Here is a 14679-nt window from a genome sequence, read left to right on the forward strand (position 1 = left end):
GTTCCTGCAGCTTGCCTCGTGAAATGCCAGGGTTGGATAGGGCTGATTCCTGCCGGGGATCCCAGGATCCAAAAGTTCTGTGGGATGGTGCCAAGGCACACAGAGGCTCTGACCCCATTCTACCAGAGAAGCTTTGATTTTGCCTCATTTTTTAATATATTGGGCACCCACCTGACCTTTCAGTTGTCAAAGATTTTGCTACTAAAGAACATTTGAAAACAACCAGTCTGGCTCTTGAGTTTCTTTAAGCGTGGGCTGTGGTAGGACTATAGTGAGAGAACAGAACATCATTTTAGTGCCAGAAATAATACTGACTCATCCTTCTTTTCCGTTCTCTTTCTGTCCCTTTGATTCTGTCAAGTAGAAAGTCTGAATTCAGTGTCAGTCGTGAGCAGCCCTCTCAGGCTTGGAAATCTGCTTTTTAAACAAAGAGATCTTCCTTCCAGCTTGAGTCATCTGAAGCTGGTTACAATTTGATCACTGGAGTTTATAATGTCCTTTTATTTTTATTGCAAATATCCTGTCCTGTGACAAATAATATTTGTTTGCCAATCATGGTAGTGACATAGATATCCCTTTACGATAAACTTATTTAAGACTTTGAAAAGTGGATTGGCTTGACGAAAAATGCCATTAAATAAAATTACAGGTAATTAAGAGACATGGCAAGAGGTCATGAAAGTGGTGATTGAATGGTGGGTACTCAAGAGATAATGGTCTGTATAATCTACCCCACTCATTTTAGAGTCAATAGAACTGAGACCCAGAGACCCAAAGTCACCTGAATTTACTTAAGGTGATGTTTGCCCACGGGGGCTAAGATTTTGGCTAATGGCTCTTGTCCAATGGCAAAGCTGAAAAGAAAATCCGGGAATGAAGTCTTTTGGTCTTGGCTTTAAGTAAAGAATTGCCCTGCCTAGGACCTGCTGTGTGGGCTGCCTGGACCTTCATGCTGGTGGAGAAGAGAAGTAGCCAGGAAGCGAGGTGTGGCAGTGATAGCTCTGGGTTCAGAGGAGACCCCTTTGTCATGGCTCTGGTGATGGAGATGCTGAGGGGCTGTGGGTGGGGACCCCCGCCCCGCTGTGCCTCGGAAGCCTCGATGATGTGTTTTGGGCACTGGAGCAGATAGACGGCTAAACTCCCTTCCTGTTCCACTAGGATTTTATGATTCTAGCACCAGTCCCCATAGAAGGGGAGCCTAGAAAGCATGACCTGAGTTTTAAACAGCATCCCTGCTTGTTGGCAGTCCCTGCCACATCTCGACCACACTGCACCCCCGTTAGCTGCATTGTCTCTTACGAGCTTTCACTGTCCCCTTTTCTTCCTTTGGGCCACGTCCCTGCCTTGACCGTGGGTGACTTCACAAGGGATAGAGAGTGGGGAGGGAGGAGGAGCCGGTAACACAGGCTCCTGGGTGGGGATGAGGTTAGGACACCACCAATGTGAAGAGGGGTTCCCTCCTTGCAGACTGACAAGCGTCACCCAACCACAGATAGGGCACGGTGGGCTTTGTCACGCGGCATCAAGCAGCGTATCACAGGCGGGCTTGTTTAGAACCATCAGGATGGCAGGGCTGGGGTGGAAAAGGCCCAAAAGAGCTAGAACTTTCGAAGGTGTCTGCATCTCCTCAGCAGGGGACGCACAGACCCTGCCCTCTCAGCCCTGGCCAGTCCCTTCGCTGAGCTCACCTCGTGTCAGGCCAGGCCTGAGTCTTCCTGTTGAAACATGCTGTGTTCCTTTTCTTTTCTGCGAGGGCAGCCAACTCATTACCTGCGGTGCTTACCTTGGGGTCTCCCGAGTGGGAAGAAGAGGAGGAAGAGTTGGATCCTAGAACCTTTAAAGAGTTGAGGCCTTTCTCGAACCCTGAGCTGGGGCTGATGGATGCTCTCCAGTGCTTGGAGAGCAGCGACTGGTGAGGGGACCCCTTCTCCTGACCCCAGCTGCCTGCCTCCCCTGTGGCAGGGGAGGGGTGGCAGGGGCACCCCTGGTCTGCACAGGGAGCGGGGCTCCTCCCTCCGCAGCTGCCACTGACGGGCCTGGAACTCGCTTCTCAGGCAGACGAAGGAGAAGGGCCTGCTGAGTGTCCAGCGCCTGGCTGTCTGTCATTCAGATGTCCTTGCTGGGAGGCTACACGACGTGTCCTTGGCTGTGACTGGAGAGGTGAGGCCATCTAGACAGCCTGTGTCCTGTGTGCTGTCCCCACCCTGCAGGGCAGGCAGTCCCCCTTCCCAGGTGCCACAGCTCAGTGTGGTTCACAAGGCACTCACGGAGGGGCCATGGCTCCCTGGAACATGGTATCCCCTGCTTATATCTTAGCCCTTAGCCGTGGATGTGGAAGGTAGCTGCCCATGTCTCAGACTGGAAAACTGGGGCTTGGGGTTTCCTTGTTTCTAATCTCTGGGCATTGAAACAGCCAGAGTCCTGTAAGCCTGTTTGTCCCAGCCTTGCACTGTCCTCTGCACTCAGATGCCCGACAAGAGGGGCTGGAATGTTTGGGGCTAGATCTCTAGCTTCAAGGAAGTTGTAACATTTCCCAAGGACTTTCTCCCCTGGGGCTGAGACGGGGGACACAGACCAGCCAGAGAGGCATTGAGATGCATTTTGCCACATGTGGAGGCCAAGCCCCTTCTTGGGAATAGACTGTTCCAGGGGTGGGGATGAGGTTGAGTGGGGGACGGCTTGTGAAGACTAAATCCAACATTATTTGTAAAAATACTTTGAAGACAAAATGTTGCACAGATTTCAGGTGTTCAAATTTTAAATTTCAGGTAGAATAAAAAACTATGATGATAACAATAGCATTTTTAAAAAATCGGGACTGTTTTGTCCAGAGCTACTGCATGACTTTCGTTTCCAGCCTGGCGAGGCCTTGGCCTGCAGGGAGGGTGGCGGTGGCAGGAGACCTTGGGGATGTGGTCCTTTCTTGGATGTTCTGGAGCCCTTGGCAAGGTCCAGCAGTCTTGCATGCTCCCTGTCCCATCTCTTTCCTAGGTCACCAACCTCCGCTCCAAAGTGTCCCGCCTGGCCATCAGCACCCTGGGGGCCCTCTTCCGGGCCTTGAAGAAGAACATGGACCAGGAGGCTGAGGAGATCGCTCGCTGCCTGCTTCAGAAGATGGGGAACACCAGCGAGTTCATTCAGAGAGCTGCCAACCGCTCCCTGGGGGCCATGGTGGAGAACGTGACCCCCGCCCGCTCCCTGGTGGCCCTTACCTCTGCAGGCATCTAGTATGTGGTGGCTTGTTGTCAGAGGGGTGGGTTGGGAAGGTAAAACATGAGGAAAGATCTGGGGCTGGGCGAGGAACAGGCAATTGGGGCGGGTCTTCACACATGTGGCTGGCGGGGAGGAAAACATCTGCTTCCTGGTGCGCTTCTCTCCTACCTTTCTTGAGCCGGGCTGGGGATAAGGAGGTGAGCTCGGGGCACCTAAGCCTCAGCTGCAAGGGGAGAGCTGCTGTGTTCTGTTCAAGGCTGGGGAGTTCAGAGTGTCCGTGGTGACATCCCTCGAGACGGGACTGAGAGCCCGCCTGCAGCCTTCGTGCCTCTCCCAGGCGACGGGCGTTCTTTCTGATGAAATCAAGGTTGTGAGCAGAGCAAGGCCCACAATCTCGTTCTAGCTCACACCTCTTTTTCTGGGAAGGAGGAAGGTGCTGGCCTACTGAGGGAACCTTTCTGCAGCCAGGTTTGCTTTTACCTTATTGAAAAACCCAAACTAAAGGAAAACCAAAACCATTTCCCAAAGCCTTTATCCCACGGGGCCACACCACCACACCCCAGAGGCAGTCGTGATACAGATGCAGGAGGCTTCTGGGAAAGACCCGAGGGCATGTGGCAGCAGCTGGCCAGCCTTTGCTAGCTGCCCTGCAGCCCGGTGGGAAGGGGGAGGGGCTCTGGAGTCATGTGGCCTGGGTTCACATCCTGGATTGTTACTGAACTCTGGACTCAGTTTCATCATCTGTAAAATGGGAATGATAAGGGTGCATACCTCCTCCAAGTGTGAGGAGTAAATGAATTGCTTCATGAAAGGGCACTCAGAGCTGTGCCTGCCTTTACTGTAACATTTATGGACCGTGCACTGTGGCTGCCACTAACTGGGGAGAAATTAACTATACTTTTTTTCTGGATTCCTCCCTTTACTCAGCTTCCTCACCTGCAAAAATGACACTAACAGTGGCATGTGGGGTCGAACAGCTGGCAGATGGGGGTGTTTGGCCGGGCGCCTGGCTCCAGGCTAAGCTCATTACAAGCTAAGGCAACTGATCATTGTTGCAAGAAGCAGGGTCAGGTGTCTAATGAACTGTGGCCACACAGGCCATTTGAAAAGGGTGACAAAGAAACAAGTGACATTCTGATGGGTTTCTCTTGTAAGATTTCAGGTTCTTCCTGTTAGGGTTACCAGATCACCCATGGATCGCTGTCTCTTTCCTGTCTCAGTTTACTTCAACAAACGCACAGTTAGCTCTCACTAAGTGTGGGCTTGTGCCTGGCACCCGCGGGGCACAGGATTCCACGGGGTAGGGAAGGAAGCTTGGTGCCAGCTCCCCAGGAGCTCTTTGCTTGCCGGGGAGCCCCAAGGGTGCACCTGTACTTCTCAGGGGACCAGGACAGCACTAGCCCCAGGTAACATTCTGCCGAGGGGGCTGGGGAGGGCAGAGAAGGAGATGGGGGTTGCGTAGGATCTTTCTGGGTGGAGAAAAGTTGGGGAAGGCAAACACGGGCTCAGGAGGCCCAGAGGTGGTGAGCACCTGTGTATGTGCCGAGCACCACGAGGCTGTAGGTGCTCCTTCTTCCTTCTCGCATCCTTACATTGTCATCCTGGGTTCTGTGATCAGGACATGACTGTTCTTTCTTAGAAGATCCCCTGTGGCCCCATGAGAGATTTTGGAGCCCATCATGGCATGGAGCATGGAGGCACAACTGTAGGTCCACGATTCCTGCTCTGAGCCAGTCCTTTGACTGGGATTGTTTTTTTTTTTTTTTCAGCCACCGAAACCCCTTAGTCCGGAAATGCACTGCCGAACACCTCTCAACCGTCCTGGAGCAGATAGGCGCCGAGAAGCTTCTCTCCGGCACCAGGGACAGCACTGAGATGCTGGTGCACAACCTGGTGAGGCTGGCCCAGGACTCCAACCAGGACACCAGGTGATGCGGGCTCAGGGGTCCGGGGGCTCCTACCTGCCAGCCCAGGTCATGTAAGGCAACCAGCCAGCCCCAAGGGCCCTGGCCCGCCCAGCTTGGTGTGGCCATGGGAGGGACAATCAGACAGACCGCAGCTGGGTCCTTCCCTTATGGCCGCCATCCATCTCCCTCTGTCGGCATAGAGGAATGGCCAACACTGCCCGCCTCTGGTTCTCCCTCTGTCGCCGCTGCTCTCACTCGGTTCCTGATCCGCCTCAGCTCCATCCTCTGAAAGGCCATTCATTCTTCTCAAGGGTAGTGAGCTCATCACGCTTCCTTGTTACGGACAGCTCAGGGAATAAGAAGGATTAGGCCTCTGCTACCCTAGGTGGGGTGGACAGACAATAAACAAATAAATTATTAGGATCATTTCAGAGACAGATAAGGGGTCTCTTTGAGAGAAAAGCACCACGGTGGAGAAGGGGTGACAGCGACTATGATTGAGAGTCGGGGGAGACCCTCCGGAAGAGTGACACTGGAGTTGAGAACAGATGGGCGAGCAGGAGCCAGCTCACTGGGGGGGTCTGGGGTGCGAGGGTCCCAGCAAAGGAGATGTACAAAGGCCCCCTGGATGGGAGTATGCTCGGGGCTCTGGGAGGAGGAAGGTGGGGCTGCATGGCGCCTGGTGAGTGCGGTAGAGCAGATAGGCGACGAGTGGGACAGGGCAGGGCTCAGCGGGGCAGGGCCCCTTAGGCTGCGGTCAGGAGGGAGGATTTGGCTGGGGTATGACCAGAAGCCACCAGAGGATCTTCATTCAGTAGGAGTGCGAGGAGACATTCAACAGCGTGAAGCAGGAGAGCGCTGGAACCTGGTCAACAGTCTTGGAAAGCTAGGGTTAAGGTCCAGTCAATTACACCCGTCAGTTCCTGGGACACTCTGGCCACACGGCATCTGGTAGTGCGCCTCAGGGGCATGTCCCCCCTGCCTGCCGGGCTTCCACACCGGCCCAGGGGCGCTCTCCCCACAGCAGCTGTGCTCACATATGTGCTCCCTGGCGGAGCCCAGGAAGAATGTCTGGGTGTATTCCTTGGGGCAGGACTAAGGTCAGGGGCCTGTGTCCTACTAAGTGGCCTGAGCATCATGGGGAGCTCTTGAGCTCACCGCACCCCTCCTGCCGGGCCAGGGCCCGAACCCGAGCGACCTTACAGTGTCGGGAGTTCTGATTTTTACTGATCCAATGGGTAAAAGTGTCAGCTCATTATGATTTCTGAGTGTTTCTTCCCCCTGGTTACTAGAGTTTATGTGTCTTTTTTTTTTTCTTTTCTTTTTAAAAGATTTTTATTTATTTATTTATTTGGCAGAGAGAGAGAGAGAGAGAGAGAGACAGCTAGGGAGGAAATCCAAGCAGCAGGAGTGGGAGTGGGAGAGGGAGCAGTGGCTTCCTGCAGACCAGGGAGCCCAGTGTGGGGCTTGATCCCAGGACCCCGGGATCATGACCTGAGCTGAAGGCAGATGTTTAATGACTGAGCCACCCAGGTGCCCCTAGAGTTTATGTGTCTTTGAATGTTTGCTGCCTTCTTGATTAAAAAAAAAAAAAAAATCTTTCTGGTGGTTTATTAGAGGATTGATCGTTGGGGAGGGGACCAGGAGGGAGGAGGGACACCAGACAGATGGTGACTCCCCCGTCCCTGCCAGGGGTGCTGGAGGCTAGCAGAAGGGAGGGGAGAGCTGGACTGGGGTGTCTTCTGAAGGCAGAGCCAACAGGATGTGGGTGGTGAGGCTTTCAAAGAGAAATCAAAGATGATGCTTGGGCTTTTAAACTGAACAATTGGGTAAATGACAGTGTCATTTACTGAAATGAGGAACATTGGTGGGGAACTAGAAGGTCCTGCTTGATTCCTTTGTAGTTGTTGGGAGGGGGATGGACATCGAGACCTACTGTCTCTCCAGCTGGAGTGTCCCCCTCCAGTCTGACCTATCACGTTGCTGGCGTTGACAACATTCTACTTTCCTTCTTGGCACCTGTGCTCCCAGTATCTGTGGTCCTACAGTCCCTAGTTCCTCTCTTTCTCTGTGGCTGCCTCTCTGCCTGCTTGCCCTCCGGATGTAGATGGCCACAGGACTGTCTTCATTCTTGTCCTCCTCTTACAACGTTCCCTGAGTACTGTTACCACTTCCGTGTCCCGGCCACGGCAACTCTGATGCTTCCGTAGGGTCTCCCTCCAGCCTACCCCTTCTCTGAGCATCAGTGCTTCTCCTCTAAGGCCTCTGGAGGACCCGTTCCTGCTGTCAGATGTCCCACTGTCATCTTCGGTACAGAGTTGCCCTAAATGAACCCACTGCCTTCTCCCCAAGCCTGTTTCTCTGGCTGTGTTCCTTCCACTGTTAAAAGTCGCTGTTATTTACTGAGTCATCTAAGATGCAGAGCAGGGACCTTCATACTTCATTGATTCTAAGACACACAATTCTCCCCACGTTTTAATATCTTACAATCAGAGGCGTCTCACAGTGGCTGCTGGCCATGCAGCAATTTTGATTTGGGTTTTACTCTCTGCACATTCTCAAACTCAGTCATTATTGCTCATAGCGTAAACCTTCAAATTGCAGTTTGCATCGTAGAAACTAAACTAGGAGCCTTTCTTTGCTCGTTAGCCTTTTATATTTATTTTAAGAAGTCACCATGGATGCTCTGTGGGGACTTGCTGAGTTTAATTGCTCCCTAAAATGCCTCAGAAATATTATGCTATTCCTCAGCATTGAAATGAAAAGCTATAGTATATGAGAAAAGGCACGGAACTAGAGTGATGGGATGTAAATTAGATAGTAATGCAAACAGTCACAGAAGGAACAACCAAAACTCCACACTTCCTTACCGGGCAACCACCAAGTAGTTTAGCCAGCCTAAGGAAGGAGGGGCACTGCCCGTGAGTAACATTATCTCTGTTTCTGAGATGATACACGAAAGTGTTGCTTTCCCAATGGGGCAGTGTCGTTGAATGCAATGGAAATTGCCAGTGCTTTCTATTTTTGTTTTTCCTCAGGGGAAAATAAATCAATGGTGCATTTTATAATCAATGGAGTCTTGGGTTGAGGGAAATATGACATAGATAGATGCTTCCTGCTTCACTCCAATCAGCTACCAAGCCCTGCAGTTTCCACTTTCTTAGTAGGTCCTGAGTCTGACCTCCCGTTCTTCCTCCCACTCTATAGCCTAATTTCAGGACTTCATCGTCTCTTGCCTGGACTATCATGGTGGCCTCTTAGCAGGTCTCCTGGCCCCCCACCTGCTGTCAGAGACATTTTCCATTAAGTGCGAGTCTGGTCATTCTGCAGCTTCCTACTATCTGCCCGTTAAAGCCCAGCTCCTTCACATTTCCAGAAGCTGGGTCATACCTTCTCCCTTTCCTCTGTCACATCCAGGCCCTGCCTGCTGTTTTCCAACTACACACCTGCCAACGTGACGGATTGTCTTGCCGACTCTGGAATGACCCCCCACCTCCACCCCCTTACTCCCTGATTCCATCCCACTTGGGAACTAATGTCAGGGTCACCTCTTCTATGAAGCCCTCTTTGATTTCCTCCCCAACCACTGCTGTTTGCTATGTGGAGCTGACCACTCTCTCCCATACTGCCCCCTTGCTCCTTTCCTCCCTCAGACTTCTAGATGCCCCATACTAGAAGAAGTTAAGTACATCTTGGTATAGTCATCCAATGGAATAAATCCACTAAAAAGGATGACACGGGAAGATGATGAATGATGAAGTGAAAAAAAGCCAGAGGCAAGTTATATGTACATCTGGTATCAACAAAAATATTTATGCATCAAAAAGGCTACAAGAAAATGTGTAAAAATTAATAGTGGTTTTCTCTTGGTAATGAGGTTATAGATGATGTTTATTCCTTTATGAATCTAGTTTTTAACTGTCTTAATTAGCAATTATTGTCTTAATTAGAAAAAGTATTGAAAAATTCTTTTACTACAATTACAAAACCTCTGTAAATCTGGAAAGCGGATTTATGATGCATTTCTATGGCTGTTTCTTCATCCCTCTCTTTCTTCTGTGGCAGGTTTTATGGCCGCAAGATGGTGAATATCTTGATGTCAAATACCAAGTTTGATGCCTTTCTGAAGCAGAGCCTCCCGTCTCATGACCTACGGAAGGTCATGGCGGCTATTAAGCAGCGGGTGAGTTGGTGGCTTGAGCAGGTAGGGGTGGGGGTGGAGGGTGCGGGGGAGGTCAGAGCTGAGCCGGTCAGGGGAGTGGGTTGTGCATTTCAGAGATTTCATTTCACCCTCGACCCCTGCCTGGTGGGATAAGGGTGATTTCCTTCCCCTGTGCTTGGACCTGGCTCTGCCCCTCTCTGCCATTGTGCCTTGAGCCATCCTGGGTATCCACACTGTCTCCCATTGAATGGGGATCTTAACCCCTGCCATGACTACCAGTGGTCTGGAATGTTCAGTTGTGCCCTCAGAAGCTCTTGCTGTGGTCTAGCCCGGGGTGGCCTGCAGTTCCCCAGAGGGCCACCCCTGTGGCTCATGTTCCGTGTGCCTTTCTCCAGGGACTGGAAGATAGTGACGGGCTTCCATCTGCCAAGGGCCGCAAGGTATCGAGGAGTCTGGTGCTGAGTGAGAACGGGCTGCCCGGCGAGGACGGGTATGGCTGCTCTCGTCTCTCTGGGGCTCCACATCCAAGGCTGCTGACAGAGATGGCCCGCTGGCCCTAGGCCAGGGGTGGCTCTGGGAGTCTCTGTGGATCTGGGCTATGGTGGAGATCTAGTTGGGTCTGCAGCACTCATCAGTGAATTACCAAATCCTGGATTGGGAAGCACTTGCCAGCAGAGGCTGGTTTCTGCAGTCCCGCAGAGTGGGAGCGATGCCATTAGTCGGTGCGGGCGCGCTGCCGGCCAGACTCTCTACTCGAGCTCAGCGCTTCTCCGCCCACTTGGAGCTGCACACACATCCTGTGGCCATCAGTGTGGCCTGGGGTGAATTTAGAGGCAGAGTTGGGACAAGGCGGATGCAGGGAACGGGCAGAGAGGCCGGAGGGTGGGTGCTGGGAGGAGCGGAAACCAAGCAGAACCTCCCTGGTCACTGATGTGCCTGAAACTCAAAATTCTTCTCTGGTGCTTGGGGAGGACCCCTCTGAACACCTTAGCAGGCGCCCAGGGAAGCCCCCACCACCTGCTCGAGGTTAGCTTCCTGCTCTCACCCCCACACACGGTCTCCCTTTGCTTATGCTACACTGCCTGCACCCAGAACATGCCTATTTATTCTACAGGATTCCCCAAGACTCACATCACTGTCACCTTCCCCCAGAGGCCATCTCTGACACTCTGTGCTCTGTGCTCCAGTCCTCCATCAGCCCCCTGGGCTTACCTGCCTCCGTTGGTCTGAGAGCGCCTTAAGGCAAAGAACTTGTCTCTCATCTCACTGTCCTCAGTGCCCACCACAGCCCTTGGCACTCAGTGGGCACACCGCGTGGACTGGAGGCATGCGTGACAGCATGGTTGATGCTGGGCTCTGTCAGAGGGGACTTGCCATGTAGGCCACGTGCTCGAAGAACCAGGTTCTGAGCTGGGTGTGGGAGGTAGGCGTCCTTTATGGAACTGCTCTCTTGCTGGCTGGACTGGGCCAGAGGCTGCGGTAGACGTGTGCTCTCAGCGGGAGAGAACAGGGCGTAACCTTTCCCTGGTCCCTGGAGAAGTATGAACAGGCTGAGGTAACTGGGGATCAGGATAAAGGCATGTGGTGAGATCCTCCCTCACTCTTAGCTTGAATGTTTGGTCACCCTAGGGTGGACTCCCACCTCTCCCACACCAGCCACCCCCCCCATGTGTTTCCTGAAAAGAGTAAAAAGGCAAGAAGAGAGAACCCTGTCCCCTGGCAAAAGGACAGGGCTCGGGACAACCTTGTTGTTGTCCCCGGAGGAAAGGGGATATCCAGAGTTCCAGGGCCGGAGTCCTCAATGGCAGGTGGAGAAGCTGGGGGTGGGCCAAGCTGCAGGTGACACTCTCGTCTCGGTCTCACCTGTCTGTGGGAGGAGCATGGGACAAGAGGCACAGACAGACATCCTCTGGGTCTGCCTGGGTCAGAAGTCTCTTCCCCACAGGCTCAGCTCCAACGGCCCGCGGCTGGCGGGGCTACGCTCCTCCGTGCGTGGTGGCCTGCAGGTGGCGGAGAAGCTTCGGGAGCTGACGCGGCTGCTGGAGGCCAAAGAGTACCAGTCTCGGATGGAAGGCGTGGGACGGCTTCTTGAGATCTGCAAGGCCACGCCGGAGCTCATCACCGCCAACCTGGTCCAGGTGAGCGCTGGCCCGTCTCTCTCCTGGGGGTGCAGCTTCAATCTGGAATACTCAGGACATAGCAGGACATGGTGGCAGATGCCTCCAGGTGCACCTGCTATCCAGTCGCCTTGGTAACCCTTTGAGATTGTCTGGAAGCAGCCGAGGGGGCAAAGGCCCTGACTCCTGCCAGGCACCTGGGATCACCCAGAGATGTCTTGGGCCTTTCTCATCCCTTCAGCACAGTTGTGGCAAGGAGGGTAGAGGTAGAGGATGCCACGGCTGACGGCTGCTCCTGATCCAGCCAGGTGCATGACGTGCTGGGTGGTGGAGTATGTGGTTGCGAGGCGATGGGGCCAGGATGGTTGGGCAGGTGGGCTGGGAGCCTGGCCAGATGCTTGCTTCCTCTAGGATCTAGGCTGCAGATTGTTAAGCCAACACGGGCCTGAAGTCAGCAGACCAGGGTGTCCTTCCGCGTTCCCTACTAAGCTCTGTAATGCGGAGCAAATCACTTTCCCTCTTTCTGCCTCAGCTTTTGCTTTGTTTTAAGTGGTAAACTGGGGATGGGAACACCTGCCTCACTGGTTAAGATTATTCCACGAGAGTGCAGGGAATCCCTAACGAGATGTTCTAGAGGCTTTGACGCAATGAGTGCTCAGTACGTGGTGGTACTTCCCCTCTTGCCTTCCTCCCCTTTTGAGGAGGTGAGCTCCTCATCGCTGAGAATATTCTGGCACAGGCTGGATGACCCTGTCGGGGAGGCAGGAGGAATCCCTGCTGAGGGTGGCTGGTGGGGTCGTGGGCTTTCTGCCCAGTCTGGGTTCCCACGGGCTCTTGGTTTCTGTTCCCTCAATAGGTCTTTGATGCTTTCACCCCAAGGCTTCAGGATTCCAACAAGAAAGTGAACCAGTGGGCCTTGGAATCCCTTGCCAAGATGATCCCCCTCCTCAAAGAAAGCTTACACCCCATGCTGCTCTCCATCATTGTTGCTGTTGCAGACAACCTCAACTCTAAGAACTCGGGGATTTATGCCGCCGCGGTGACCGCGTTGGACGCCATGATTGAGAATCTGGGTGAGCCTCCCGCCTCAGCCCCGCTGGGAATCAGCAGAGTGCAGATGGGCACTCGGGGGCTCTCAGGCCAGATGTTTCCCTGAAGTCTTCGTAGGACAGGGGTGGGCAGACCAGGACCTGGCTGGCAGGCTTTCCCATGTCACATCCACCCAAGTGTCCTAGATGGCAGTGTGGAGGAGACGCGTAGATGATCTCGTCTTCCCTCCTCATAGTATATGTGACAGAAATGACTTCCCCAGGGTCACGCAGTCTCGCAGTGATGGAGCCAACCCAACACTGAAGGAAAAATAAGTGCAGATTGTGGGGGAAAAGCTGGAGGTGTCGCCAGCGGTGTTTTTAGACGAAGGGATGATAGCCGTGGGGGCGGCTTCTGTGAGGACAAGGCAGGATGGCGGTGAGACAGCAGAGCAAGCCTGCTGGAGAGGACAGGGTGGATGGGCGGGTGGGCCACCTTGAATGTCTGGTGTAGGGATCGGGCTGGGATCCCATTGGCTTTTGAGCGTGGAACAGATGAGAGTTGTCTTTGAGGAAGACTGTTTGGGGCCAGGGCTGAGGGTGGGAGGAATCTGGGTGAGGAAAGGGGGTGAGGGTTGGGGGTGGAATGAAAAGGGAAAAAGGAGTGAGCTGGGGGAGGGGGGACGTGAGGAACGGCGAGAGCTTCTCAGATCCTGTGTGCTTCACACTAACACATCTTGGTTCTCTGACCTTATTAGGTGGGATTTGGGAGCATCTACTTTTGCTCTTCATTTCTTTCTTAGCTGCTCAGAAGGTGGTACTTGGTATGTCTAGGACACAGGCCGAAGTGCAGGTGCGTGTGGGACATCGCACACGAGCAGTCGTGTCCAGACCAGAGTGACCCTGAGTCTTCACAAACTCCCCTTGCCATGATGTAATGTTCTCGCGATCTGAGGACCGCCATGTTGGCCTTGTTGCCGTATGTCCCGAGGAGCACAGAGCCACGTCCTGCCTGTAGGACCCACAGAACATCCCCGTGGTGAGGCTGTGAACCTTGCCAGGCACCCCCCCCCCCTCCCAGCGCCCACGCCCTGCGGGAACCCAGCTCCCTGAGGCTGGATGGCAGCTGTGTCCTTGGCTGAAGCTTCCAGAAGCAGTTTCAGTTACAAATCAAAGGCCTGGTCAGGCCCTTCTCTGCCTTTCGAGTTCATAAATACTGTCAATTTCCTCTCTTCATCTCAAAGGGAATTTATGATTTGCTGAGTTTGTTGCTGTAGAACAAACAATATAAATCCAGCTTTAAATTACGGCTTGTTCTCAGTGCTGCTCTGGGTAAGTGAGATTGCTGTTGCCAATAACCAAGGCTCTTGGTAAATCATTGCAGGCCCTGGATTTATTGGGAAAACCTGCACCAAGCAAAACAGGCTTTAGCTGTTTGAAGAGGCTAAGCACCCTTGTTGGGGCGAGGCACTTTTAACCCTTCCTTCTCCGGTGTTAGGGTTCCCACTTTCTGCCACTGGGCCACCCTCCTAGAGCACGCTGAAGCTCTGGGGCTTTGGGCTGCAGAATCTGGTGCCTCACATTGTCACAGGACTTGGGCCTTCCCTACCTGGGCCCTGCTGTACCCACCTGGGCTGGTCGCCCTGGAAAGGGGGTCTGGGGCTAGTCTGCTTTTGGGATCTGTCCACACCTTGAGTTAGGCTGTGGCTTCCAGGAAGATGCCTTGATTTGTCCTTTCCTCCTGGGACAGGATCTCCTTGGAAATGGCTGACAATGCCCCCTCTGGCCCCTCAGCCAGAGGATCTGATGTGGGGAGAATGGAGGCAGGCTTGAGGGGCACTGTTTTCCTCTCTACTCCTTAGGCTGCAGTGGAATGTTGTTGGCCTCAAAGAGTTGGAGGGAGCCCAGTAAACCCCTGGCAAAAAGCGCCTGTGGGGCCCGGAGGGTAAAGCACAGGGTCTTGGCTCTTAGTCATTTGGAGCAGGTGTAGCAGTGGGCTCTTGGGCTCCATGTGGCTGTGCTCTGAGCCATACCCACTCTGCCCAATGAGCCACCTGGGTTTTTGAAGTTTTTTTTTTTCTTAAGATTTTATTTATTTATTTGCGAGTGAGAGCATCAGTGTATCACAAGGGATGACAGAGGGAGAGGGAGAAGCAGACTCCCCACTGAGCAGGAGCCCCAGGAACCAGGGAGCTCCTAGGACCCTGGGATCATGACCCCAGCCAAAGGCAGATGCTTAGCTGACTGAGCCA

General features: G+C 53.4%; 1 protein-coding gene across 1 annotated transcript in view; it reads left to right on the plus strand.

The window, feature by feature from the left end:
• TOGARAM2 (TOG array regulator of axonemal microtubules 2) overlaps positions 1 to 14679 on the plus strand; it is a 58956-nt gene that overhangs the window by 35342 nt on the left and 8935 nt on the right. Inside the window, 8 exon segments of the mRNA XM_082745043.1 lie at positions 1759 to 1912; positions 2055 to 2160; positions 2992 to 3227; positions 4983 to 5141; positions 9186 to 9303; positions 9678 to 9772; positions 11228 to 11420; positions 12256 to 12472. Of these exon segments, the coding sequence (XP_082601169.1) occupies positions 1759 to 1912; positions 2055 to 2160; positions 2992 to 3227; positions 4983 to 5141; positions 9186 to 9303; positions 9678 to 9772; positions 11228 to 11420; positions 12256 to 12472 (1278 nt within the window).

Source organism: Mustela nivalis (assembly GCF_964662115.1).
Source record: "Mustela nivalis genome assembly, chromosome: 8".
Lineage (NCBI taxonomy): Eukaryota > Metazoa > Chordata > Mammalia > Carnivora > Mustelidae > Mustela > Mustela nivalis.